Here is a 26288-nt window from a genome sequence, read left to right as displayed (position 1 = left end):
ATTGTCAAAGAATGTCTGAGGAGTAAGTGCTTTTGGCTTTTTTCCTTTGTTACTTCATCAATACCTCAGATGTTCAACATACATGTATGTGTAAGAATGTGTAATAACTAAGGCTGTCAAAGTTAAAGCTTTATTAACGCATTAACCCACAATTATTTTAACACTGCTATTTTTTAACCCAATATTAGTGTAATATTTTTTTTTTTTTTTTTTTTTTTTTTTGCCTGAGCTCTTGGGGGGCCACATCAAATGACGGCCCCTCAACATAATGAGAGTTAAGCATCTATTTAAGGGGCTACTGCACCACCGTAAGGTTTCAACCGCCTCACACACTGGCAGGATGTGGCTGGAATGAGAGTGGCGCATTGACTGGGTGTGGAACTTGAATAGGTGTGGGGTGGTGCTCTTGATGGAGGGAGGGAGAGAGAGAGATTGATGAAAGAGAGAGAGAGAAAAAGGTCGTGCACACATGCATGTACGGTGGAAGCACCTGTAATGTAACAGTTTTCCTTCAGCATCTCGGCCACGGCGGCTCCTCCTATCCCTTCCATCCAATTACCACGCAGGTTCAGCCTCAGGATGGAAGTGTTGGTTACCAAGGCAACCGCCAGTGCTTTGATGCCCTGCAAACACACACACACACACACACACACACACACACACACACACACACACACACGTACACGCACACGCACACGCACACGCACACGCACACACACACACACACACACACCAGGTGAGATTTTCTTCTTCAAACCACTTCAAAAAACGAAAGAAATTATCAAAATGTAAATTATTACTTTATTTAACCAGGGTAGGTTCACTGAGCAGTGAGCACGGATGCTCTTTTTCAACTACCTGCTTTACATTCACACAGTTACATACATTCACACCTGAGATCTGCCCAGTACAACCAGTCTGACACCAGGCCCAGTACAACCAGTCTGACACCAGGCCCAGTACAACCAGTCTGACACCAGGCCCAGTACAACCAGTCTGACACCAGGTCCAGCACAACCACAGTCTGACACCAGGCAGTACAACCAGTCTGACACCAGGCCCAGTACAACCAGTCTGACACCAGGTCCAGTACAACCACAGTCTGACACCAGGCCCAGTACAACCAGTCTGACACCAGGCCCAGTACAACCAGTCTGACACCAGGCCCAGTACAACCAGTCTGACACCAGGCCCAGTACAACCAGTCTGACACCAGGCCCAGTACAACCAGTCTGACACCAGGCCCAGTACAATCAGTCTGACACCAGGCCCAGTACAACCACAGTCTGACACCAGGCCCAGTACAACCAGTCTGACACCAGGCCCAGTACAACCAGTCTGACACCAGGCCCAGTACAACCAGTCTGACACCAGGCCCAGTACAACCACAGTCTGACACCAGGCCCAGTACAACCACAGTCTGACACCAGGCCCAGTACAACCAGTCTGACACCAGGCCCAGTACAACCAGTCTGACACCAGGCCCAGTACAACTAGTCTGACACCAGGCCCAGTACAACCAGTCTGACACCAGGCCCAGTAAAACCATAGTCTGACACCAGGCCCAGTACAACCAGTCTGACACCAGGCCCAGTACAACCAGTCTGACACCAGGCCCAGTACAACCAGTCTGACACCAGGCCCAGTACAACCACAGTCTGACACCAGGCCCAGTACAACCAGTCTGACACCAGGCCCAGTACAACCAGTCTGACACCAGGCCCAGTACAACCAGTCTGACACCAGGCCCAGTACAACCACAGTCTGACACCAGGCCCAGTACAACCACAGTCTGACACCAGGCCCAGTACAACCAGTCTGACACCAGGCCCAGTACAACCAGTCTGACACCAGGCCCAGTACAACCACAGTCTGACACCAGGCCCAGTACAACCAGTCTGACACCAGGCCCAGTACAACCAGTCTGACACCAGGCCCAGTACAACCACAGTCTGACACTGTTGGCCACTGAGCAGCTCCACTGTAGCAGTCGGGGGTTAAGTGTCTCCAACCTTTCGGCCGCTGCTGCTCATCTACAGTATGCATCTCTGGTAAGTTGGTAGGTGGGCAGAGTGAGAGCGAGGTGGCTGTTTTTGTGATGGTGATTTAAACAATTGTGACTGAATAAATGTTCATCTTTTAATGGACTTTAGAATGACATTTGGTGGAGTGGAGGTATGGATGGCGGTATGGATGGGGGTATGGATGGAGGTATGGATGGAGGTATCAGGCTTTTTAACATGGAAATGCTGTTTTTTAGCCTGTCGAGATAGCGGAGTACATGCACCTGGGCTTAAAGGGGCAGGGAGCTGTGAATCTATCCCTAGTCAACCCTCCCCACGACATCTCCGCTCCGGCCAGGCAAACCGCCTCCAGCACCCGAGGACCAAACTCTGCACCATGGGAGATCAGGCTTTCTGCTCATCTCATGGAGCACCACAGACCGTGGATGCTTTTAAAAAGGGCCTCAAAACACACCTTTTTAATAGAGCCGTTTGTTTATTTCTATCTAGTTTTAGCTCCACACATTTTTACTCTTTTACTAGTTTTAATCCATCACATTCCATGTTCTTTTGACTCCTTTACTAGTTTTAGTCTTCTTATTTTTTTTTTTACTCTCTTGCTTTTTTTTTTTTTTTTTTTTTTTTTTACCTTTTTTTTTTAGCGTTTATCGCTTTTTCTGGTCAAGCATGACCGACAGAAACAGGTTGAATGGGATGTAGAGTAGGGGAAGACACTGAGAAAATACGGCGAGTCCGGGAATCGAACTCGTGTACCCAGGGCCGCCTGGGAGAAATGCGAGGCCCTGTGCGAGATTTAACGCGAGGCCCCCCCCCCACCCCCCAAAGGTAAAAAAAACAAAAAAAAAAAATTATATATATATATATATATATATATATATTTTTTTTTTTTTTTTTTTTTTTTTTATATATACAGTCAACATATTCTTAAATAATAGCGCTGCCCGAGGCGGGGCATGATACAGTCAACATATAGCAAAAGAGAGAGCGAGAGAGAGCTCCCGTTCTACAGTCAATATACAGTGTACAGAGAGAGAGAGAGAGAGAACATGTGTTTGTCATGTGTGTGTGTGTTAGAGAGAGACTAGAGCATGTATGACAGATTCAAAAGGACAAAGATCAAAAGAGAGAGAGAGAGAGAGAGAGACACATTGGAAAGAAATTGAAATGCTATTTGGCCCTAAACAGAGAGTACACAGTGGCAGAATACCTGAGCACTGTGACTGAAGATCCTTGAGCACAGCCTAGCCATCGAGAAAGGCCGCCATAGGCAGACTGTGTGTGTTAGAAAGAGAGAGAGAGAGAGAGAGAACATGTGTGTTTGTCATGTGTGTGTGTGTTAGAGAGAGACTAGAGCATGTATGACAGATTCAAAAGGACAAAGATCAACACTTAAATCCAACAAGAAGAGCAGGGTATACCAGAGAAACCAAAGCAAGGAGCCAATGGCCGACATCAGCTAAATAGGCTAGCCAGGTACTGTGAGACACCAGGCCACACACAGCTTTGGCCAATGGCCCAACGCTACCCAAGCTACACAAGCTACACAAGCTACACCATTCACACACAGCACATGTCGTATCTCCAAATGTTGTGAAGTAGCATATGTGTAACTGAGGGGTACAATTCCCTGACTGTATTACTAGATATGATACTTACTACCACTACCTTTGTACTTAATATTCGGCCACCCAGTACACGGCATAAATATATTATCATGAACACTCTCACGTAGATGAAACGGATCCAACACAAATGTACGAATTAGAAACAGGTCTTTATTGCCTACACAGCGATGGTGTGTAGACTAAACACTTAATCACTTAATTACATTTATGAATTGAAATAGTATGCACTTTTATGGCAAGGAGTATTCGTCGGTATATCAATAGATAATGTCCAATCTCTGAAGGCGCAGGTGGTAAATATACGACCTGGAATAGTTAAGGAATAACAGCAATGATACTTTAATGATTATAGGCTGGATACACTAGAGGGGGTTAATCCGGTCGCTTGTAAGCCGACAGGAGTAGGGGGGGGGGGGGGGGGGTAGAATCCAGCTGCCTCGTCCGGCCAAGGGTATCCCAGGAGAACCCACTGTAGTGCCGTTCAATGCGCCGGCGATCCTTGGACCACAGATGAAAGCAGGTGGACTCTTTGTGGGCCGGCTCTCTCCGGTCCACGGGGGAGAGATGTGGAGAGACCTCGTCTTGCAGAGCGTCTCCTCACCTTGCGACCTCTCCAGGGGGGGGGGTTCCAACACACGGTAGTGTCGGGGGTCTTTATCCATAGAATAATCAAAGTATCCAAAGCATAATCCGTGCCTGGGAAGGCGGGCTGTCGTCGGTAGAATAATCCGGTATACAGGTCCACTCGCTCGTCGGCTCTGGGGCTCCTCGGGTGCAGCTTCACATAGGGTCAACCACCCTGGGTAAGCAGCCAGTTCTCTGCCCGAAACGATGGGGTACTGACTACGGTAGTATTCTCACCGCACGAAGCACTATATATTAACAGACTATTATTAGCTTTAATAGACTACGTCCAACTCGACGATATAGTGCCAAATATGACTATTCAAATATTAATATACACGATGTCTCAATACCGATGGTAGGCGAACTTGGCCTTACTCCCACACGTGGCATCGCGGGGAGGCTTTACGTCTGTGACTCTATTGGAGGGTAAGAAACTGGACTGAAAAGAAAGTCCTACTTTAGTAGCGCAGTATATATACGCACTATGAACAAATAGTCCCATTAGTGGTGCGGTAGCCAAATTCCTACGCGGAACTAGGACTTGTTCGTACATGTCGAGCGGTACGTTTGAACTGGGTCTGAGGGGTATGGCAGCCTGGCACCAAGGTCTCGACCAATAGTAGAATGGAGACTATTATGGGATGTTCAGTAGGCTAGAATGGATATTCAATGCATATTGTACAAGGAATATACAAGGGATATCAGGGAATATTAGAGAATATACAAATACAATTAAATATATATATATAAATAAATATATATATTCGGTTTAATCTGGCCCTTCACAACAGCCACCCCCTGAATAGGTCCCAGACCTAATCAGTTAAACGGAGACAGATTAATCGCGTTGTCTATTTACACATAAGGGTTTGCTGTAGGGGTCAGTCAACTTCACAAAGTCATAGGGTTGTAGGGTCATGGTCATCATCGATTGTGTCTGGGAGTCGAGGCAGTTCTATGAGCCTTGCCACGGGACGGGTGTAAGTGCGACCCTGGACGAGCACTTCAGCTGCTCGGACCTTGCCGTCGGCACCGGTGATCACTTTGCTTACGCGGCCGGCCGGCCACATAGCTCTGGGCAGTGATTGATCAATAATCATGACGACTGTTCCTTCTGTCAAATTGTCTCTCTCCTTTACCCACTTCTGGCGGGTCTGTAGAGACGGTAGGTAGTGCAGTAGGAAACTGTTCCAAAACTTGTCGGCTAATACTTGGCTGTACCTCCACATTCGTCGGCCGTTCGCTTCTTCAGGCCGGTACATTGTCTGGGGTAATGTGGGATCTAGCCGCCCCATCAGGAGTGTGTTGGGGGTAACTGGGTCGATATCCGCCACATCACTGGAGACATATCCGAGGGGCTTCGAGTTAAGTACTCCCTCAATCTCCGTGAGGACTGTCATTAGGACTTCTTCCGCCACAGTCTGGGCCCCAAGTACTGCGTACAGGGCTGTCTTTATGGAGCGCACTTCTCGTTCCCAAGTGCCACCGAAGTGGGGTGCGTTTGGGGGGTTGAATTGGAAATCAACCTGTGCTGGAGCGAGGTGGGTCTTAAGTTCTGGGCCCATAGCTTGGAAGCTCTCTCTCAGCTCTCTTTCGCCGCCTTTAAAGTTTGTCCCATGATCGGACAATAGGGTAGACGGTCTTCCTTTCCGTGATATGAATCTACGGAAGGCCATAAGGAATGAGTCTGTGCTCATGGTCGGGAGAAGCTCGATGTGTATCGCTCTGGTGGTCATGCATTTGAATACAATACCCCACCGCTTCTCGGTTCCTCTTCCTTTCTTTATGTGCAGCGGGCCAAAGCAGTCCATACCCGTTGAGTGGAATGGCTTGTCACCGATTCGGAGGCGACATGGAGGAAGGTCAGCCATCCTTGGTATGCTGGGCTGCGCGCGCCACTTGCGGCAGTCTAGACATGTTCGTTGGAAGCGGCGTACCGCCTCTCTTCCTTGTAGGATCCAGTAACGACGTCTGATTTCCGCGAAGACTCTTTCTGCTCCTGCGTGATGTACATCCTCATCGTATTTCTTTATAATCAGCTCTGTGACCTTGTGTCGGCTGTTCAATACGATCGGGTATTTAATGTCATCCGGTAGATTGGGGGCTCTGCGTAGGCGACCACCCACTCTGATGAGGGTGTGAGCGTCGCTCTCGGGGGCCAGGTGAATTAATCTGCTGTCGGATGGGACGGGCTTTCCTCCCTGTAGACAGGCCAATTCATCGGGGAACGAGTCTCTCTGGGCTCGCTGCAGTAGAAGCAATTCTGCTTCCTCGTAGTTAGCTGCTGACATATCAGCGGGGGACTTGCACTCCGGGTGGTACCGCAGGAATGTTCTTTGTTGTGCACTCTCTATGGACGTGCAATCGTTTATGTTAGGGTCGGTGGAGGCTACGGTGCTCAATCCACAGAACACAGACTTCTTAATTTCCACCTCCTCTGGACTTGCTTCCCTCGGGATAGGCTTGGGCCACTGTCCTTCCGGGAGTCTTAGGAATGCGGGGCCGTCACTGTAGACATTGCGACGGGTGAGGTCATCCAGGGGCATCCCCCGGGTGATGACGTCAGCTGGGTTCTGTTTTGTATCAACGTAGCGCCACTCTGTTTCTCCGGTTAACTCTTCGGTTAAGTCTTGAATCTCGGTGACTCTGACTCCCACAAAGACTTTGTACTTGCATGAGTCCGATTTGATCCAGGCGAGTACCGTCGTGGAATCTGACCACAGGATTGTTCTAGACACCGGTATGGTGAGCTCACGTTGGATGAGCGTGGCTAGGTGCGCTCCGGCTAGGGCTGCGCAGAGCTCTAGACGTGGGATAGATTGTTGCTTGCGTGGGGCTACTCTCGAGCGGGCGAGGACAAATGCTGTGTAGATCTCTCCCCCTTGGTCTTGGGCCCGCAAGTAGGCTACTGATCCGTATGCGACCTCTGAGGCGTCACTGAAGACGTGCAAGTCCATTTTACATGTCTCTGGCCTCACCGTGGGTGGGAAGTAGCTTCGGCGCATATTAACGCCTGGGAGTGAGTGGAGCTCCATCTCCCACTCTCTCCAGGTGGATGCAAGGTGTGCGGGAATGGGGTCGTCCCAGCCCTGGTCCTTGTCCCACAATGCTCGTACAATCATTTTTGCCCTGGTGGTGTACGGTAGAATACATCCTAGCGGGTCATATTGTCGGGCGAGTGTTGTGTACACACTCCGTCTGGTGGTCGGCGCCGCCGCCGGCCTTCCCTGCTCCGTAGTCAGGGGCTTGTGTCTGTAGTGAAGCGAATCTGTTTTGAATCGCCACACCAATCCCAGGGTCATCTCCTGGGCTTCTCCCGGGATTGTAGCCATCCAGGTCTCGCTGCTGGCTGCCTTGTCCTCGGAGGAGAGGCTGCGCAGTACTTGCGGATCGCTGCTGGCCCACTGCCTGAGATCAAAGCCGCCTTTGATCAATGAGGCGCGGAGTTTAATCAGGAGAGCCTCTGCTTCTTCCTGGGTTGAAAGGCTTTGTAGACAGTTGTCTACGTAGAAGCTGTTCTTTACGCTGTGTCGGACCTCTTCGTCCGCTGCTGGGTCCTCTGCTACATGTTTCTGTAGTGCAAATGTCGCACAGCAGGGGCTGCACGTCGTTCCGAAGGGGAGGACTTCCCATTGGTAGATGGCTGGGTGCTCATCTCCTGGCTTCTCTCTCCATAGGAACCGTAACAGGGGCTTGTCCGCCTCTACTAATCTCACCTGCAGGAACATTCCTTTAATGTCCCCGCTGATGGCCACCTTTTCCTGGCGGAAGCGGAGTAGAACGCCGAGTAGGGAGGGGCCGAGTGTGGGACCGGGCAGTAACTCTTTATTCAGATTTTGGGATCCGATCTGGTAGCTGCAGTTAAATACTATGCGGTCTTTACCGTTGTGATGGACCTTGTGGTGGGGCACGTACCACGATTCAGTGGTCTGGTCAGCTTCTTTAATGTCCATCTTTGTGACGTGTCCCGCTGTGATGAGCTTCTCAATCTCAGCGCGGTATACACTCTCTTGGGCGGGGTTCTTGGCTAAGCGCCGCTCCGTGTTCAGCAGGTACCGTTCTATGGCGTCTGTCTTGGCGTGGAAAGTAGGCATTCCTTCTCGCCGCAGGAGTGGCGTGGCGTATCTCAACACGCCGTTGACCGGGACTCTCTTGGTCCCTGTCTCGAGGAGGTGAATGGCGTAAATGTCATCTTTAGAGCGAATGTCTTTCTTTCCATTCTTAAAGGGCATTTGTTCCAAGCTCCATAGCCGCTCTACGTGTTGCAGGAGTGCGGTTTTTCCCTCTGTGACTCGGGAGTGGAGACATCTAGTGGCTGTACTTCGGTTGAGAGATTTGGCGAGCGGGCCTTGGAGAGTCCATCCCAAACGGGTCTCGACTGCTGCAGGACAGCCTCGGGGTCCGGTATGAACCCGGTCTATCGGGACAATGAGGTCTGCATGGTCGGAGCCTATCAACAGGGTCGGCATAGCATTGTCTATGAGCGGGATCGGTAACTTGCGCAGATGTGCATATTTCTCCATCAGCTTGGCGACGGGGTATGTGTACCGCGACAGTCCTATTTCTTGGCTGGTGAAAGCGTCTGCAATCTGGTACCGTCGCTCAGGCTGGCCGCTTGCTGCGATAGAGAATGAGACATTCTCGCCCTTTATCGTCTTCAAATCTCGTCTTATTGTCCGAATTGTCATTTGGGTTTCGCTTCCCCGCAGCCCTAGCTGGGCCGCAGCGGAGGCGAGCAGCAGGGTCTTCTCTGACCCGTCATCGAGGACGGCGTAAGTGTCCAGGACTTTATTCTGGTAGCTTAGTGTCACACGCACTACTTTTAGGAGTACTCGGGCTCCACTGCTGCTGGCGGGATCGATGTACATGACGCTCGCTTTTCGGCTGGATGGTGCAGGTGAAGGGCGCCGTCTGTTACTGTCGTGAAGTATGTCCAGATGGGCTCCATCGCACTTGGTGCACCTTTTCTTTAAGCGGCATTCGGCTGCCATGTGTGAGCGCGCACAGCGAAAACAGCGCTTGTTGGACTTTATCCATTGACCTGCTTCCTCCGCGTTCAGCTTGGGGAAGGAGTCACATTGCGCTAGCCAGTGTTCTTTCTCACAGTAGGGGCACACTATCTTCCACTTCTCCGTTCTGGAGGGGGTACTGTGGCTCCTGCTGCTCGGTACTGACTCCGATTGGTGCATCACAGTCACCGATCTTCTTCCATCATTTAGTCGTCTGGTTCCTTCTCTGGAGCCAGGGGTGCTCCGTCCGAATGTATCTAGCCGTAGGCTGCTGACTTCTCTCGCCAGGAAGTCTGCTAGATCGAGGAGGTTCGGTTCGGGGCCATTCGGGTCTCTGTGGTCCCTCTGCCGCCTAAAGCGCTCCTGACGAGCGGGCGGCAGCTTCTCCAGGATCCTTTCCACATTTGAGTTGGCGTAAAGTTCATACTTCCCCTTCTCTCTTTGCGCTCCCAACATCCCTACCAGGGACTGCACTCTGATGGACAGGTCGTCCAGTGCTCGATTGTCTATTGCTGGGGGTAAGCGTTCGATGTGTCGGATCTCCTGGATCACGTAATCCCATATGCGCCCATACCTCTGGTCCAATGCTACCAGCGCTGCTGTGTATGGGGTGGTGGAAGTCGCGTAGGCGAGCGCTATATTATGTGCGCGGGGCACCTTTAAGTGCTGCAGTAGGATGGCGTATTTGTGGCGTTCATCCAATACATCCACCAACATGGTCTCCAGACACATGCGGAGTTCTGTATACTGGGCCCGGTTCTCTTGGGTGAAGTCGGGTACCATAGGCGTGCCAATGTATGACGCTGACTGTGGATACATCGGCGAGCGTTGGGGGAGAGGCCTCCTAGGCGAGTCTCCTCCCGCTTCTTGGTATGGGCTGGTACCGGCAGTGTACCATGGCCCGCTTGTCCAGGTGCTGTTCCTCGGTGCGGGTCGTGCGTCGTGCTCACCCGTGTATAGAGTCGGGGGTCTGTAGCGCAGCTCCGCGGGAGTATAGCCTGGGCTGTACCGGACCTCCTGGTCCGGTAGAGTACTGTGCTGTCTTCGGGCGTGGTTCTCCTCCTCTTCCTCTTCGTCTTCAGTTAGGTCATCCAGTGCTTGTAGTCTCTGGTTTAGCCTCTCCACAGGATATGCTGCTCCTTCCCGGTTGCTAGGTCTCGCTTGGACCGGTGGGGGGAGGTGGTCTGTGGGGGGTATAGACCTCGTCTGTTGGTCAAGTTCAGGGTTGTTTACTCGGCTAGGGGATGCCGCCCTGGAGGTGTGTCTAGACGAGTTCCTGGAGCCTCTGGCGGAGGGAGAGGGTGTTGTCCGTCTGATCAGCTGTTCTATTAGTTGCGCTTGCTGTCTGTCGCGCTCTGCGTCCCATAGAGCACCAGCAGCTGCTCGCTGGCTGTCTGCTCGGTCTCGGGCCACATTCTCTTCCATCTGAATGCGTCTTATTTCCAGGCGTATCTGCTCTTCTTCGCTCCGCTGCTGGATCTGCAGTCGGTCGCGTTCAGCAGCGGCGTTCAGGCTGATGAGGAAGGCCTGCTGTAGGGTCCTCTCTGCCTCGCTGGGAGAAGGCGGTTGTATAGGGGAGCCTTCCCTCGGGGTACTCCTTGCGGAGCCTTGGAGCTCTATCTCCACGGTGCTCTCCCCGTCTTCTTCCGTGCCGAGTTCTCTCTCGGTAGCGTTGTATTCCTCCCGGGACTCATCGGGGACTACTTCTTCAGTACTGGCGGGGTGTGAAGTCATGTCTGGTTCCCACTGGTCCCCACCGTGAACTTGGTCAGTTACATTAGAGCCCGTAGGGGCCTCTATGGTCGGGGTAGTCTGGGCGTTGGGGTTAGACATACTTTTACTTTCTAGTTTTACCGCGTTTACTGTTAGTAGAAGACTAGGTTGTTGACTGACAGCGTAAGCCTCTAAGTACTGAGGGAGCCGTCGTTCGCGCTGCGGGCGTTGGTTAGGAGGATCGTTTCGTGGAGTGTTCATAATAGGCCATTTCAATATTAATAACACTATATTAATATTACACTAATTACCATCCGGCTCGAAGGACCAATTGTAACTGAGGGGTACAATTCCCTGACTGTATTACTAGATATGATACTTACTACCACTACCTTTGTACTTAATATTCGGCCACCCAGTACACGGCATAAATATATTATCATGAACACTCTCACGTAGATGAAACGGATCCAACACAAATGTACGAATTAGAAACAGGTCTTTATTGCCTACACAGCGATGGTGTGTAGACTAAACACTTAATCACTTAATTACATTTATGAATTGAAATAGTATGCACTTTTATGGCAAGGAGTATTCGTCGGTATATCAATAGATAATGTCCAATCTCTGAAGGCGCAGGTGGTAAATATACGACCTGGAATAGTTAAGGAATAACAGCAATGATACTTTAATGATTATAGGCTGGATACACTAGAGGGGGTTAATCCGGTCGCTTGTAAGCCGACAGGAGTAGGAGGGGGGGGGGGGGTAGAATCCAGCTGCCTCGTCCGGCCAAGGGTATCCCAGGAGAACCCACTGTAGTGCCGTTCAATGCGCCGGCGATCCTTGGACCACAGATGAAAGCAGGTGGACTCTTTGTGGGCCGGCTCTCTCCGGTCCACGGGGGAGAGATGTGGAGAGACCTCGTCTTGCAGAGCGTCTCCTCACCTTGCGACCTCTCCAGGGGGGGGGGTTCCAACACACGGTAGTGTCGGGGGTCTTTATCCATAGAATAATCAAAGTATCCAAAGCATAATCCGTGCCTGGGAAGGCGGGCTGTCGTCGGTAGAATAATCCGGTATACAGGTCCACTCGCTCGTCGGCTCTGGGGCTCCTCGGGTGCAGCTTCACATAGGGTCAACCACCCTGGGTAAGCAGCCAGTTCTCTGCCCGAAACGATGGGGTACTGACTACGGTAGTATTCTCACCGCACGAAGCACTATATATTAACAGACTATTATTAGCTTTAATAGACTACGTCCAACTCGACGATATAGTGCCAAATATGACTATTCAAATATTAATATACACGATGTCTCAATACCGATGGTAGGCGAACTTGGCCTTACTCCCACACGTGGCATCGCGGGGAGGCTTTACGTCTGTGACTCTATTGGAGGGTAAGAAACTGGACTGAAAAGAAAGTCCTACTTTAGTAGCGCAGTATATATACGCACTATGAACAAATAGTCCCATTAGTGGTGCGGTAGCCAAATTCCTACGCGGAACTAGGACTTGTTCGTACATGTCGAGCGGTACGTTTGAACTGGGTCTGAGGGGTATGGCAGCCTGGCACCAAGGTCTCGACCAATAGTAGAATGGAGACTATTATGGGATGTTCAGTAGGCTAGAATGGATATTCAATGCATATTGTACAAGGAATATACAAGGGATATCAGGGAATATTAGAGAATATACAAATACAATTAAATATATATATATAAATAAATATATATATTCGGTTTAATCTGGCCCTTCACAACAATATGTTTTGCCTGGAAAAAAACATCGTTATTAACAAAACATTCGGGAGGGGAAGGAAGGAAGAGTGGGGTAATGTCATGACATTTTCATTAATCTTAGTTACCTGCACGAGGGCGCAGGGCGAAAGGCCGCAACACAGGTCTCCACGTTGACGAAAGGCCTCTCGCTGCCTTGTCATGGTATACATGCATACAGCCAGGTGCTCTCACCACCAGGCACACACCGTTAGCGTTAGCTACTAGTAGTATTAGCTAGTCGACCAGTTTGGCTCCAGAGAGAGAGAGAAAGAGAGATGTCAGATCCACGGCGGGTATATAATCATAGGTTGACTCACGGTCACTCACCATAACGCAGTATCAACGTGGAAGGAGACTTTCTTGGCCCCACGGTGTAATTTCTTCTTCTTCTTCTTCGAGTACTTTCCGGCAGACTGGACACCTTTCGGCGTATTGCTGCCTAACAGATTTATCTGCTCACAAGTTATCTTCTCCTTCTTTTGAAAAGACATCCACTCGCCTCGCCCCTCTGGATAGGTTAGCTAACGCTAGTTAGCATTTAGCTAAGCTAGCTAATAGCCGACATCATGGCTCCGGCCATTTGTCCCGCTAGCGAGAGGCCTTTCGTCAACGTTCCTTGGTGACCGACCGACCGACTGATAATGATGATAATGACCGACCTCTTTCTTCGTCTTCGTCTTTGACTAAGCATAGTCAAAAGCTGCACGCTGAAAATGAAATAGTCAAACGCAGCTGACTCACGCTGGAAGCATCTCGACTCACGCGGCGCCGGCGGGCGTACTACTGTCTACACATGACGTAAGTAAAACCACTCCCTTCGTTGAAACCTGCCTGCTGCTGCAGAACCCCAGCTGAGCTCCAATAGTGAGTATGTCTGCAGGACCCAGGAACAAGTCAGACACATTCTACAAACGTGTCTAATGTGAAATATATAAGCATATAAGCAAAACTAGATTTTAGGTCTGTGATGAAAAAGGGCCTCGCGGGAAGGGGGGCCTCGCAAAAAAATAAAAAAAAAAATAAAAAAAGGCCCCCCTCCTGCGAGGCCCCCCTCCCGCGAGGCCCTGTGCGACCGCACTGCTCGCACACCCCCTGAGGCGGCCCTGCGTGTACCCCAGATCCGTGACGAGCACGGTTGTCCCCGACGCAGAAATGGCGCAGAGGTACGCGGTGAGCTACGGGAGCTCGCCCTCTCTTGCTAGTTTTTATGTTCTTTTACACTGTAGCGCTTTGAGATTTGTTCCACAATTATAAAGCGCCTCTACAAATTTTATATATTATTATTAGTTTCAAGTTTCTTTATTAGTCATGCATACGTTAACACAAGGTCAACGGTACACTGGGATGTGTTGGGTGAGGAAAACAGGGCAGCCCCAGCAGGAGCACCAGACACATTAGAGCACTAGTCATATGAAGATAAAAAAAAGGACAAAAAATAAATAAAAAAGAAGACAATAGACAATGATGATTTGTGTGTAAAAGTACAGTATCACACAAATGGAATGAGATGTGAGAGAATGGAATGAGATCAATAAAATAGAACACTATATACATACTGTATATGAGGATTTGTGTGTAAACTGACGAGCGTATAGAACAGTGTTGCACATGATGTAGCAGGTCAGGTTCAATAGCCAGCACTCATCGTTGATTCAGCATTTCTTTGTAAACAGTGCAGACATCGGTTAGCAGATATGTGGTATATTTAGGTTTATGAGTTGAGAAGCTCTGGTGGTAAAAACTGTCCTGCCCTCATGCATCAACGTGGACGTAGAACTTGACCTACTTCCACACGTAAGCACGGAATGTAGAACTAGCGTACGCACAGGGAAGTCGGCATTCATCACACGTGCGTACGCAGGCTCTATGCCCTGCCGTGTTGATGAATACCACTTTGTTCTACCGTCAATGCTCGTGCATGATTATCCATATATGGTCATGAAAATGAGGAAACACCCCCCATGGGATGTGAAATAATGGACCGACCCGAGCGGGACTCCGAGAAACTCCACGGAGAATTCACTGCTGTCGAACCAAGAAGACACTATCGCGTATTATGATTTATGGGATAAATAAAACGGTGATGTCAGATATCAACGGCTCCCTAAGACCATTGCTGCAATTCTGCCTGGACAGCTCAAAATACTAATAAAGACCGTTCGTTGACCACTGTTTGGCGTTGGTTGTGTGTCATTATAACCGTGCTGTAATATGACTGCCTTTTCCCGTGTTGTTTGATTAATACCCACGGATTAAAGTTCTCCTCAATTCTATTCCAAATCGCGATGGATCTCCCGTCAATTTTCTACCTGCTGCATATGATTTCTAGAGGCATACTACAATCTATTTTGATGTCAGTATTGGGTAGCCTATATAAACAATATAATACGAGAGCATATACAAGAACAATGAATCTCACTGCATGTATGATGTATCCTGCCTTTCAATACATGAACTTGAATTCCATCATGTTTGTGTGCGGGACTCAAGGCTGCTGTCACAATGGGTGGTACCGCCGTACAGTAATAATAACAGTCCACACAATATCACGATCCATGCCATAGCCTATGTTCCATTAGGACATGATCTGTGACGACAAATGTTCTAGAATGTTTGATTAAGATATCATACTCTGACAGCATGCCTATGAGCAACAAAAACGCGAACTTGAATCCCATCATATAGTCTGTCCACTATCTGCATGGTGTCATCATTGCAATGCGTTTTCTATTCTTTCTTGTACAGTAAAAAGGGGGAAGAACACTATATTCATATGACTTATTCTGCTTACAGCTTCGAAATTCCACTTGTTTCGTTTAACGTAAAGCCTTTTAAATATAATCAAAACGTTCCCGTGTTTCGGCGGTCTGCGCAAAATAATAACGAGTTGAGCTTTATGATTTATGACGAATTGAAAATGGGGGACCCTGATGTAAACAGGACGAAAGTTGGTCTGCATCCCCAATTAACAATTGTATGTACTGAGCTGTACTGTACTGTACCCATTCTGCAATCTGTTAATAAACTTTTCAATCAATCAATCAATCAAGCTACGCGGAGCGCAGTCAGTCAGTAGCCTACACCCCGTATATTCCGATAACGCTATATAAACCATGCTGCATTCATTCTGAGAGAAAGATCTATTATTCCAAATGCTATTTATAGGGTTTTGACCATAATTACACTACTGTTGCTATCTTACAATGAACTATAATGAACTACGGTTCATACAGAACATCCAGTGTTATTATGCACAGAAGCTCATTTCCTTGTTGTAATAATATATTCTACCACTGGGAGCTAGGTACGCCAGGTCTGACCTGTGCGTAGATGTACGCACGAAGTCAAGTTCAAGTTCAAATTGATGAATCCCACTCTTTGCTTAGAAATGATCGTACGCACGGGTTACGCACAGATCTGTGCGTAGAACACGTTGATGCATGAGGGCCGAGTCCTGGAGGTACGTGCAGCCCTGCTCCTGTATGGTCTGCCAGACGGTAACAGGGAGAATAGTATGGGTGCTGGGTGGCTGTGGTCCTGTATCTTCTACCAGACGGTAACAGAGAGAACAGTCTGGCTGCTGGGTGGCCCTGCTCCTGTATCTTCTACCAGACGGTAACAGTGAGAACAGTCTGTGTGCTGGGTGGCCCTGCTCCTGTATCTTGTACCAGACGGTAACAGAGAGAACAGTATGGCTGCTGGGTGGCTGTGGTCCTGTATGGTCTGCCAGACGGTAACAGAGAGAACAGTCTGTGTGCTGGGTGGCTGTGGTCCTGTATCTTCTACCAGACGGTAACAGAAAGAACAGTCTGTGTGCTGGGTGGCAGTGGTCCTGTATGGTCTACCAGACGGTAACAGAGAGAACAGTCTGTGTGCTGGGTGGCTGTGGTCCTGTATCTTCTACCAGACGGTAACAGGGATAACAGTCTGGCTGCTGGGTGGCCCTGCTCCTGTATCTTCTACCAGACGGTAACAGGGAGAACAGTCTGGCTGCTGGGTGGCCCTGCTCCTGTATGGTCTGCCAGACGGTAACAGAGAGAACAGTCTGTGTGCTGGGTGGCTGTGGTCCTGTATGGTCTGCCAGACGGTAACAGAGAGAACAGTCTGCTGCTGGGTGGCTGTGGTCCTGTATCCTCTACCAGACGGTAACAGAGAGAACAGTCTGCTGCTGGGTGACTGTGGTCCTGTATCCTCTACACCAGACTGTGGTGCTGTATGATGCTGTGTGTCTTCCGCAGGCACCGCAGCACTGATGACAGATATCCTGGATGGTCTGTTAGGTGTTTGAATGCATGCATTACATCTTACTACATACGCCTATCTGTCTGCAAGGCATTAGATAACACATTTTCGTCGCTGTCAGATGAAAACCACTTATCTCATTTTCATTATTTAAAGGGGAACTATTTTACTATTCCTAGCACTATTTGGGCAACTTTAAACAATTCCTGTCAGTCTATTGAAGACATCTGTACGTTTAAAAAAAAAATGCATTGGTTTATATTTCTAATCAAGTACTCAAACCCATCATTTTTCAGCCACAAGAAATCAGGCTGTTATGGCCTGGCTCCGCCCATAAGCACTTTGAGTGACAGTCAGTCGAGAGAGAGAGAGAGAGAGAGGGGGTGTAGACAGACAGACAGACACCCTATGTCTATACGTTGTGTTAGTTTGCTGCTGCTATGAGAGAGAGAGAGAGAGAGAGAGAGAGAGAGAGAGAGAGAGAGAGACAGACAGACAGACAGACAGACAGACAGACAGACAGACAGACAGACAGACAGACAGACAGACAGACAGACAGACGGACAGACAGACAGACAGACAGACAGACAGACAGACAGACAGACAGACAGACAGACAGACAGACACCCTATGTCTATACGTTGTGTTAGTTTGCTGCTGCTATGAGAGAGAGAGAGAGAGAGAGAGAGAGAGAGAGAGAGAGAGAGAGAGAGAGAGAGAGAGAGAGAGAGAGAGAGAGAGAGAGAGAGAAAAAAAAGTGTAAACACTCTGCATGTCCTCCCGGGAGAGGGAGCCGGGAGGACACGCAGAGTGTTTACAGTTCTCTCTCTCTCGGTTCGGGAGCATGAGCTGTCTGTGGCGCAGCGCGGTGGTGGACTTCCTCGAGAGGGAGAGGGAGACGCAGAGCGTTTACAGTTCTCTGCTTCTCTCGCTCGGCGGGCAGCTAGAGGGGGCGGGTGTTATTATGCAAATGCACCATATGACGTCCCATATAGGCAAATTTTCAGATGACTCACTTGAGGGAGGGACATTATTGTGAGGGGAGAATTGGAAGAATGCGCCAAATCGAGAATTAGAGACATAGATTCTATTACTATAAGTCCACATAGCTAGAAAATAACCCTAAACACAGGAAAAGGTCATTTATAAGATAGTTCCCCTTTAAATGTTATTTACTGGTAATGAATGTTTACATGGTACTCTATCATGTGAGCCAGTTTCATGACCCTAGGACATATGGAACACATTGAAAACCCAATCTATGGCTTTAAAAATATATGGATGAAAATTTGGCTGTTTGTCCTGCATTCAAAAGTAAACTTTTTGGAGATAAGTGGTTTTCATCCGACAGCGACAATTTGATTACTGCACTTAGTCACTGTACTTCACAACCATGGTTGACTATTTGTTTCAATACAGTTTAATCTCTTTGAATGAAAGCACTGAAGTTTAAATGTCCTTCAAGTCTAGCGAGGGAATGGCTTTATTTTGCACAACACAAAATGATGATTGATGCTTTAGCCTCTGGATCTAATGTAGCCCTTGAGAGTGTAGAGGGTGTTGTTGAAGAAGTGTCGCTAAGAAGTGTTGTGTTCGGGGGAGTTTTGGCAAACCATTTATTTAGGTGGGAAAAATAAAGATATGCTCGGGGGAAGACGAGCTTGGTGCTCGGGGGAAGACGAGCTTGCTGCTCGGGGGAAGACGTGCTTGGTGCTCGGGGGAAGACGAGCTTGGTGCTCGGGGGAAAACGTGCTTGGTGCTCGGGGGAAGACGTGCTTGGTGCTCGGGGGAAGACGTGCTTGGTGCTCGGGGGAAGACGTGCTTGGTGCTCGGGGGAAGACGTGCTTGGTGCTTGGGGGAAGACGTGCTCGGTGCTCGGGGGAAGAGGTGCTTGGTGCTCGGGGAAAGACGTGCTTGGTGCTCGGGGGAAGACGTGCTTGGTGCTCGGGGGAAGACGTGCTCGGTGCTCGGGGGAAGACGTGCTTGGTGCTCGGGGGAAGAGGTGCTTGGTGCTTGGGGGAAGACGTGCTTGGTGCTCGGGGGAAGAGGTGCTTGCTGCTCGGGGGAAGACGTGCTCGGGGGAAGGAGGGCAAAGGTGTAGAGATGCTGCTAAGCCATTTCCAGAGGTTCATTGAACATTCTTGGTGGAAAAACCAAACCAAATAAATGATTATTCGATATACAACATTTGTAAAGTGTTAGAAACATGTGTGGAAGAGATATTTAAGTGTTATGTTATGTTGTTATGTTGTTATGTTATTTGTTATGTTGTTATGTTATTTGCACGATGCATGTGTTAAAAATGCACCAAAGACTTCATGGAAAGACAAGTGAACCCTCTCTTCACGTTCCACTAGAATCTACCGAGCTCTAGGTGTCTGTACCAACAGTCTCTGAACATCACATGAAGTGGGCGAAAAACATGAAGCATTGTTTTTATCTTTAACTCATTGACTGCCACGCTGTTTTTCCATCTTTACTCCCTGGCTTGATCAAATGGCGCTGCACCGAACGGCTGCCTTTCTGTTCGCTCCGTCGAGACTGTGCTTTCTTTTGTTAATTTTTATAGTATTAAGAGTTTTATTTGCACCAACTGTTGGTGCATTATATGTGTATGACCGTCAGTCAATCATTGACATTGGATTAAGGAAAACTTACCGATTGGATTGCTCTCTGGATCGGATTGCTGAACAACAACAGTGGCCAGCGGAGATCCTTTGTTGTGGCCGTGGCCAAAGCCAGGAGAAGCCGCGACGACGAGGAAAGAGAGCCGGGGTCCGGAACAGACTGAGGTCCAAACGACACAGAACCACATTGCCCAGCATATTGTTGGCCAATGTGCAATCGATAGGAAATAAACTGGACGACATCAGAGCACGGATCCAATTCCAGAGGGACATTCGGGACTGTAATGTCCTCTGTTTCACAGAAACTTGGCTGTCTCCAGATGTCCCGAATCATGCAATAGAACCGGCAGACCACTTCTTTGTCCTCCGCAAGGACCGGACGGCGGAGTCACTAAGGACGAAGGGAGGCGGCATTGCCTTCATGATAAACAAGGAGTGGTGCGATATAGGCAACGCAAAGGAATTGTCTAACCACTGCTCCCCAGACCTGGAGTTTATCGCGATCAAATGTCGACCCTTCTTTCTTCCGAGAGAGTTGACGTCCATCATCCTCATCGGAGTGTACATCCCACCACACGCGAACACTGGGACCGCACTTTCAAAACTTCACGACGAGGTAAACAAACAACAGATAGCTAGCGTTGACGCTGCCATTGTGGTTCTGGGCGATTTCAACAGCGCGCATCTTAAAAAGGTGTTGCCGAATTTCTATCAGCATGTGACCTGTCCCACCAGAGGCGAGAACATATTAGACCATGTATACTCGCAATTTAAGAATGGGTACAAGTCACAGGCTCTTAGTCCATTCGGTAAGTCCGATCACACCGCCATCTTTCTTTTGCCAAAGTATAAACAAAGTCTCAAGCGAACGCCGGTGGTCTCGCGAGAGGTTAAGCGCTTGGACCGTGACGTCAGAGGAGACACTCCAAGCTGCACTTGAATGCACAGACTGGAGTGTATTCCGTGATAACACAGCCAATATTAACGAATACACTGAAACGGTGCTTGACTTTGTCTGTACTCTGGTAGAAGAAACAATCCCCTCTACCACAATTAGAATCTACCCAAATCAAAAGCCCTGGGTAGATAAATCCGTCCGTGAGGCTCTGAAAGTGCGCACATCAGCATACAACACCGGGCTGGTGACAGGCAACATGGAAGAACACAAGACGGCAAGATACAACGTCAGGAGAGCAGTAATAGAGGCAAAACGGCGTTACAGGGATAAAGTTGAACTTCAGTTTGAACAGGCTGACTCTAGAGGCATGTGGCAGGGCCTCAGAACAATGACAGATTACAAAGGCACCTCCCTCAAACTGAACAGTGACATCTCCTTAGCAAATGATCTCAATTCCTTCTATGCGAGGTTTGAGGCTGTGAATAACAACACCAGCCTACAAACCACGGCAATGGGGGGGGGGGGGGGTCTGCTGATGGAGACTCAGTGTTCAGGGTAACAGAGCATGAGGTGAGACGGATCTTTAAAAAAGTGAATATCAGGAAGGCAGCAGGACCGGACGGCATCCCCAGCCGCGTCCTAAAGGTCTGTGCCGACCAACTGGCCCCGGTATTCACTGACATCTTCAACCTGTCCTTGGAACAGGCTGTCATCCCCACCTGTCTGAAGAAGTCCACCATTATCCCTGTACCCAAAAAATCTACACCCGCTTGCCTCAACGACTACCGCCCTGTAGCCCTCACCTCCATAGCCATGAAGTGCTTTGAGAAGCTAGTGAAGGGCTACATCTGTTCCTCCCTCCCCATCAACCTGGACCCCCTGCAATTTGCATATCGCCCCAACAGGTCCACGGAGGACGCCATAGCCCATGTGCTGCACACAGCAGCATCACACCTGGACAAGAGGCAGGGGAACTATGTGAGAATGCTGTTCATCGACTACAGCTCAGCATTCAATACCATAGTCCCCTCCAAACTCAGGGACCTGGGCTTGAACTATGACCTCTGCCAGTGGGTCTTGGACTTCCTGACGGGTAGACCCCAGGTGGTGAGAGCAGGCAACTGCACCTCCTCATCCATCACTCTCAACATAGGGGCCCCCCAGGGCTGTGTTCTGAGTCCCCTCCTATACTCCCTGTACACACATGACTGTGTGGCACAGCGGAACAACAACACATCAAATTTGCTGATGACACAGTAGTCAGGGCCTGATCTCTGCCAACGACGAGAGGGCCTACCTGGAAGAGATAGAGAATCTGTCGCAGTGGTGTCAGGAGAACTGCCTCTCCCTGAACGTCAGCAAAACAAAAGAGATGATTGTGGACTTCAGGAGGTCGGGGGTCAGGGACTACAGCCCCCTCAGCATCGACGGGGCACCGGTTGAGAGAGTGAACAGTTTCAAGTACCTCGGAGTCCGAGGACTTGACATGGACCACACACATTGACAGTGTTGTGAAGAAGGCACGGCAACGCCTCTACTTCCTCAGGCGCCTAAGGAAGTTCCAAGTCAGTCAGAAGATCCTTAAGAACTTCTACTCATGCACAATAGAGCATCCTGACAATATCACCTCCTGATTTGGGAATAGCACCGCACAAGACCATAGCAGACTACAGAGAGTGGCCCGTTCAGCCAAACGCACAATTGGAGGGGGGCTTCCCACTCTCCAGGACATTTACAACAAGCGGTGCATGGGTAAGGCTAAGAGAATTATCAAAGACTCCAGCCACCCAAACAACTGCCTCTTTGAACTGCTGCAGTCAGGCAAGCGATACCGGAGTCTCATGGCAAGCACAGAGAGACTCAGAAGAAGCTTCTATCCTCAGGCCATCAGAATGCTAAATGACAATAACACTATGTAACAACCATCAAATGCACTCACAGCACACACATCCACACGCACACACTCACTTTCAGTGATGCCACAGATTACTTGTAAAAGTAATATGATTACTGATTACTGATTACTCCTTTAAAAAGTAATCTTAGTTACTTTACTGATTACTTGATTATCAGAGTAACTTAGTTACTTTGAAAGTAACTAGGTTACGAAGTCGTCCCCCCTGCTGCTGCCACAACATAAGAATGACAAAAAAAATTTAGTAAAATGTACTCAATTTGAGTAAAATGTACTAATAGGGCAGGTATGCCTATCTTGCTATCTATAGATCTATAGATTTCACAAAAGATAAATGGTCAATAACACCACATGTAGGCTGATATGTAGCCTACCTTTGAGGCCTGCCCCATTCAGATATGGTTCTACGTTATTATTATTTATTATTGTGTGAATGAATGAATGAATGAATGAATGAATGAATGAATGAATGAATGAATGAATGAATGAAAACTTTATTTAACAGATTGCAGAATGGGTACAATACAGTACGGCTCAATACACACAATTGTTAAGGGGATGCAGACCAGAGAAAGACGTTTGTCTTGTTTCCATCAGGGTCCCCCATTTTCAATTCATAGACATTTATGACATACACAACATACATGACATTTATGGCATAGGGACATACAGGTATTTAGTACTGATACATTTGTGACATAGGCGGTATTCAAATATACAGTACTGTTACCCCTAGATCATGACGGAGTATATACATATGATGGGGAGGGGACTGTACATTAGGAGGGGGTGGGTGGGTGGGAGGGAAATATATATACGGCGGGGAGGGAATATATATACTGCAGTGTTGTCAGTGTGCTACTGACAACCTACATACTGCAGTATGGTGTTCCATGTTCATGGAATAGTGCAATGCAAAATATGTTTAACTCAAAGGTGGAACATACTGTTTGGCTGGTTGTGCAGCTCCGAGTCCTGTAGAAGTCGATGGTCGTGCTGTGCAGCTGCTGTATATTCCATATGCGGTAGACAGTATTTTGTTTCCTCCGCAAAGTGAATGTTTTTTTCACCCGGCTTAACAAACGTTAAGTAGACTAGTGAACTTCCAGTGCTGCAAGAAAGCGTTACGAGCGTGAGCTTCTCCCTGCTAGCGCGCAGTTTAGGTCAGGCTGAAAATAACAATAACAGCCGCGCCCACCAGCATGGATCAACACGCGAGGTTACGTGCTCAGACACGCTTTGAAAACGTGACATGTGACGTCACTCCCAAAGAGAAGTAAACAGCTCTAAGCGTATTTTTGACTGTCGAAAACGAAATAAAATACTGCATTCCACCTGCATTATGAATTTATGATGAGATAGTAACGAAATAGTAATGCACAGCCACTTGGACAAGTAACTGCAATTAGATTACTGGCTTTTAAAGATTAACGCGTTAGATTACCATTTTCGCGGAAAAGTAATCAGATTACAATAACGCGTTACTTAGTAACGCGTTAGTGGCATCACTGCTCACTTTAAACAAACAACTAACTGCAGCACCCACTTTACCCACTTCAGAACACCTAAACACACTTTATATTTATTGGTAAAGAATTTGCACTACAACCCATACCTCATTACACCTTACTGTAAATTGTACCTAAATTGTACCTCATCCCATGTCTGCTTTGTACTGTATAGTATATTGTATTGTAACTCAGGTACTTCTACTCTGCATTGTACATTGTATATATGTATATACTGAACACTTGTCTACGTACTTGACTTTCCGACTCTGCGATCATTAAAAAAGCATGTTTTATGATGGGGTTCAGTCAAATAGACGTTACCTTTGTCAGTAGGTACTCCACTCTCGCTCCCAAGTGTCTTGAATCAGAACAGGATCAATACATATAACGTTAGGTGGCCTTCATCCGTTGTCTTCTTCTATAGTCTGCTCGGGCCATGCAGTTCATAAGGTATGACTATAGTATTTTTATGATTTACCAGAAGTGCTGAGTTCAACATAGTCTGGTGGAAGCGCACCTTATCGTCCATAATCATCATCCATATAATCCGTTTTGGCTTCTTCATAATAGCCAATAGTTCGCTCTAGGCGATCGCCATTCGAACATTAGATTGCTGTAGTTTGCTCAGTGATGCCATGCTACTGCTGCCACTGCTGTGAGTGCCCTAGTGATCCCTAGTGATTTGGTTACTCTCAGCCCATGGAGTTCATAAGGTAGGCGATACTGCAACGGCCCGCGCGAGTGTTTAGAATAAGAAAATAGAGAAAAAGGAACTAAAAACGAGATATAACATTTTTGGCGCTCAACGCTTGGATTTCAAAAACGAGAAGGTGTTTGTACTCCCACCCAAGGTTAGCTACGCTCGTATGCTCCAGCTTCCACACACACGCCTCACAGGAGAGCCTTCTGTTTAAGAGATACTTCTGTTTCTTTTTTTTTAAACTTCATTTTTTAGCGTTTATCGCTTTTTTCTGGTCAAGCATGACCGACAGATGCAGGGTGAAACGGGAGGGAGAACAGGGGAAGACATTCGGCGAATGACGGCGGGTCCGGGAATCGAACTCGGAGTCAACCAGATCCGTGACGCAGCACGGTATTCCCCGACGCTTTCGCGTCGAGGTACATGGTGAGCTACTGGAGCTCCCCTGAGATACTTCTGTTTCAGCAGCAAAAACACACACCATTACTGGACATACTTAATAACCAAATACACATTTTAATAATAATTATTCTCACGGGACATTATGAGCGGAGAGATTTAAACATGGCTTGCATTTAAGCACATGACCTACTGATAGGGCTATGACTCGCCTCAGCTCAGTTACCCGTGTGAGGTGATGTGAGATCACACAGATCTGCAGTGTGGCTGACACCAGGTGGGTGAGTGACATCTCTTATTTACCCCGGGGTGAGTAACATATCTTATTTACCCCGGGCCAAGTCTATATACATACCCTTTTACTGTTGGCAAACAGCGGCGAGCACCGGTGATGACATTGGGGACATTGAATCATCGTGTTGTGTTAATTACAGCACCATTAAATGATTGAGCTGTAATTAAAACACAACACAAGGATTCAATGTCCCCGATGTCATCACTGGTGACCATATTCAAACTAATTTACTCTCAATAACTGTCAAAACTAACTGAATGTGTGCAAAACTGTTTTGGGATTTGTGTGAGACTATGTCCGTCCTTCAGAGGAGACGCTAAACTGAGGTCCTGACTGAATTCAGTCATTAAAGAACCCAGGGCGCCAAAGAGTAGGGGGTTCCCCGACGTTCCTGGCCAAATTCCCAATCAGGTCTCTGACATCAAGGCCACCTAATCATCCCTCCCCCTTAACCCTTTCACTGCCGTACTACCAAACGGTTAACCCTTTCACTGCCACAATACACAGAAGGTTAACCCTTTCACCACCACACAACAGCAGGTTAACCCTTTCACTGCCACACTACAGAAGGTTAACCCTTTACTATCACACTACCGACCGTCGGTATTGTGATAGTAAAGGGTTAACCTTCTGTAGTGTGGCAGTGAAAGGGTTAATTGGCTGATATCAATCCCCGTCCCCGTTCAGCCATTGTGTAGTGTGTAGAGCTGTCCCTGAAGCTTGTTTTTGGGATTCGAACTTCGCCAGGGATTTTCGAACGGACGTTCGAACCTTCATTTTTAATCATGCAAAAAATTTGCTCCTAAATAATTTTTCTGGTTCAGTACTGTTGAGTCTTGACTTTAGGCACATAGCGCACATTAACGCATATAACGTATGTGCATATGCACATATTGCTGCGGTTATTAAGAGTAGTAGT

General features: G+C 48.2%; 1 protein-coding gene across 1 annotated transcript in view; it reads right to left on the bottom strand.

The window, feature by feature from the left end:
* The window catches only part of lrrc74b (leucine rich repeat containing 74B), a gene marked incomplete at both ends in the record, with an annotated part of 98379 nt that overhangs the window by 31043 nt on the left and 41048 nt on the right, over window positions 1-26288 (bottom strand). The window contains one exon of the mRNA XM_084308096.1: window positions 491-623. Coding sequence (XP_084164222.1) covers window positions 491-623 — 133 coding nt within the window. The remainder of the gene's footprint in view (window positions 1-490; window positions 624-26288) is intronic.

This window comes from Notolepis coatsorum (genome assembly GCF_963971535.1).
Source record: "Notolepis coatsorum genome assembly, chromosome: 2".
NCBI classification, from domain to species: Eukaryota; Metazoa; Chordata; class Actinopteri; order Aulopiformes; family Paralepididae; genus Notolepis; species Notolepis coatsorum.
This window is presented reverse-complemented; position numbering and strand designations above follow the sequence as displayed.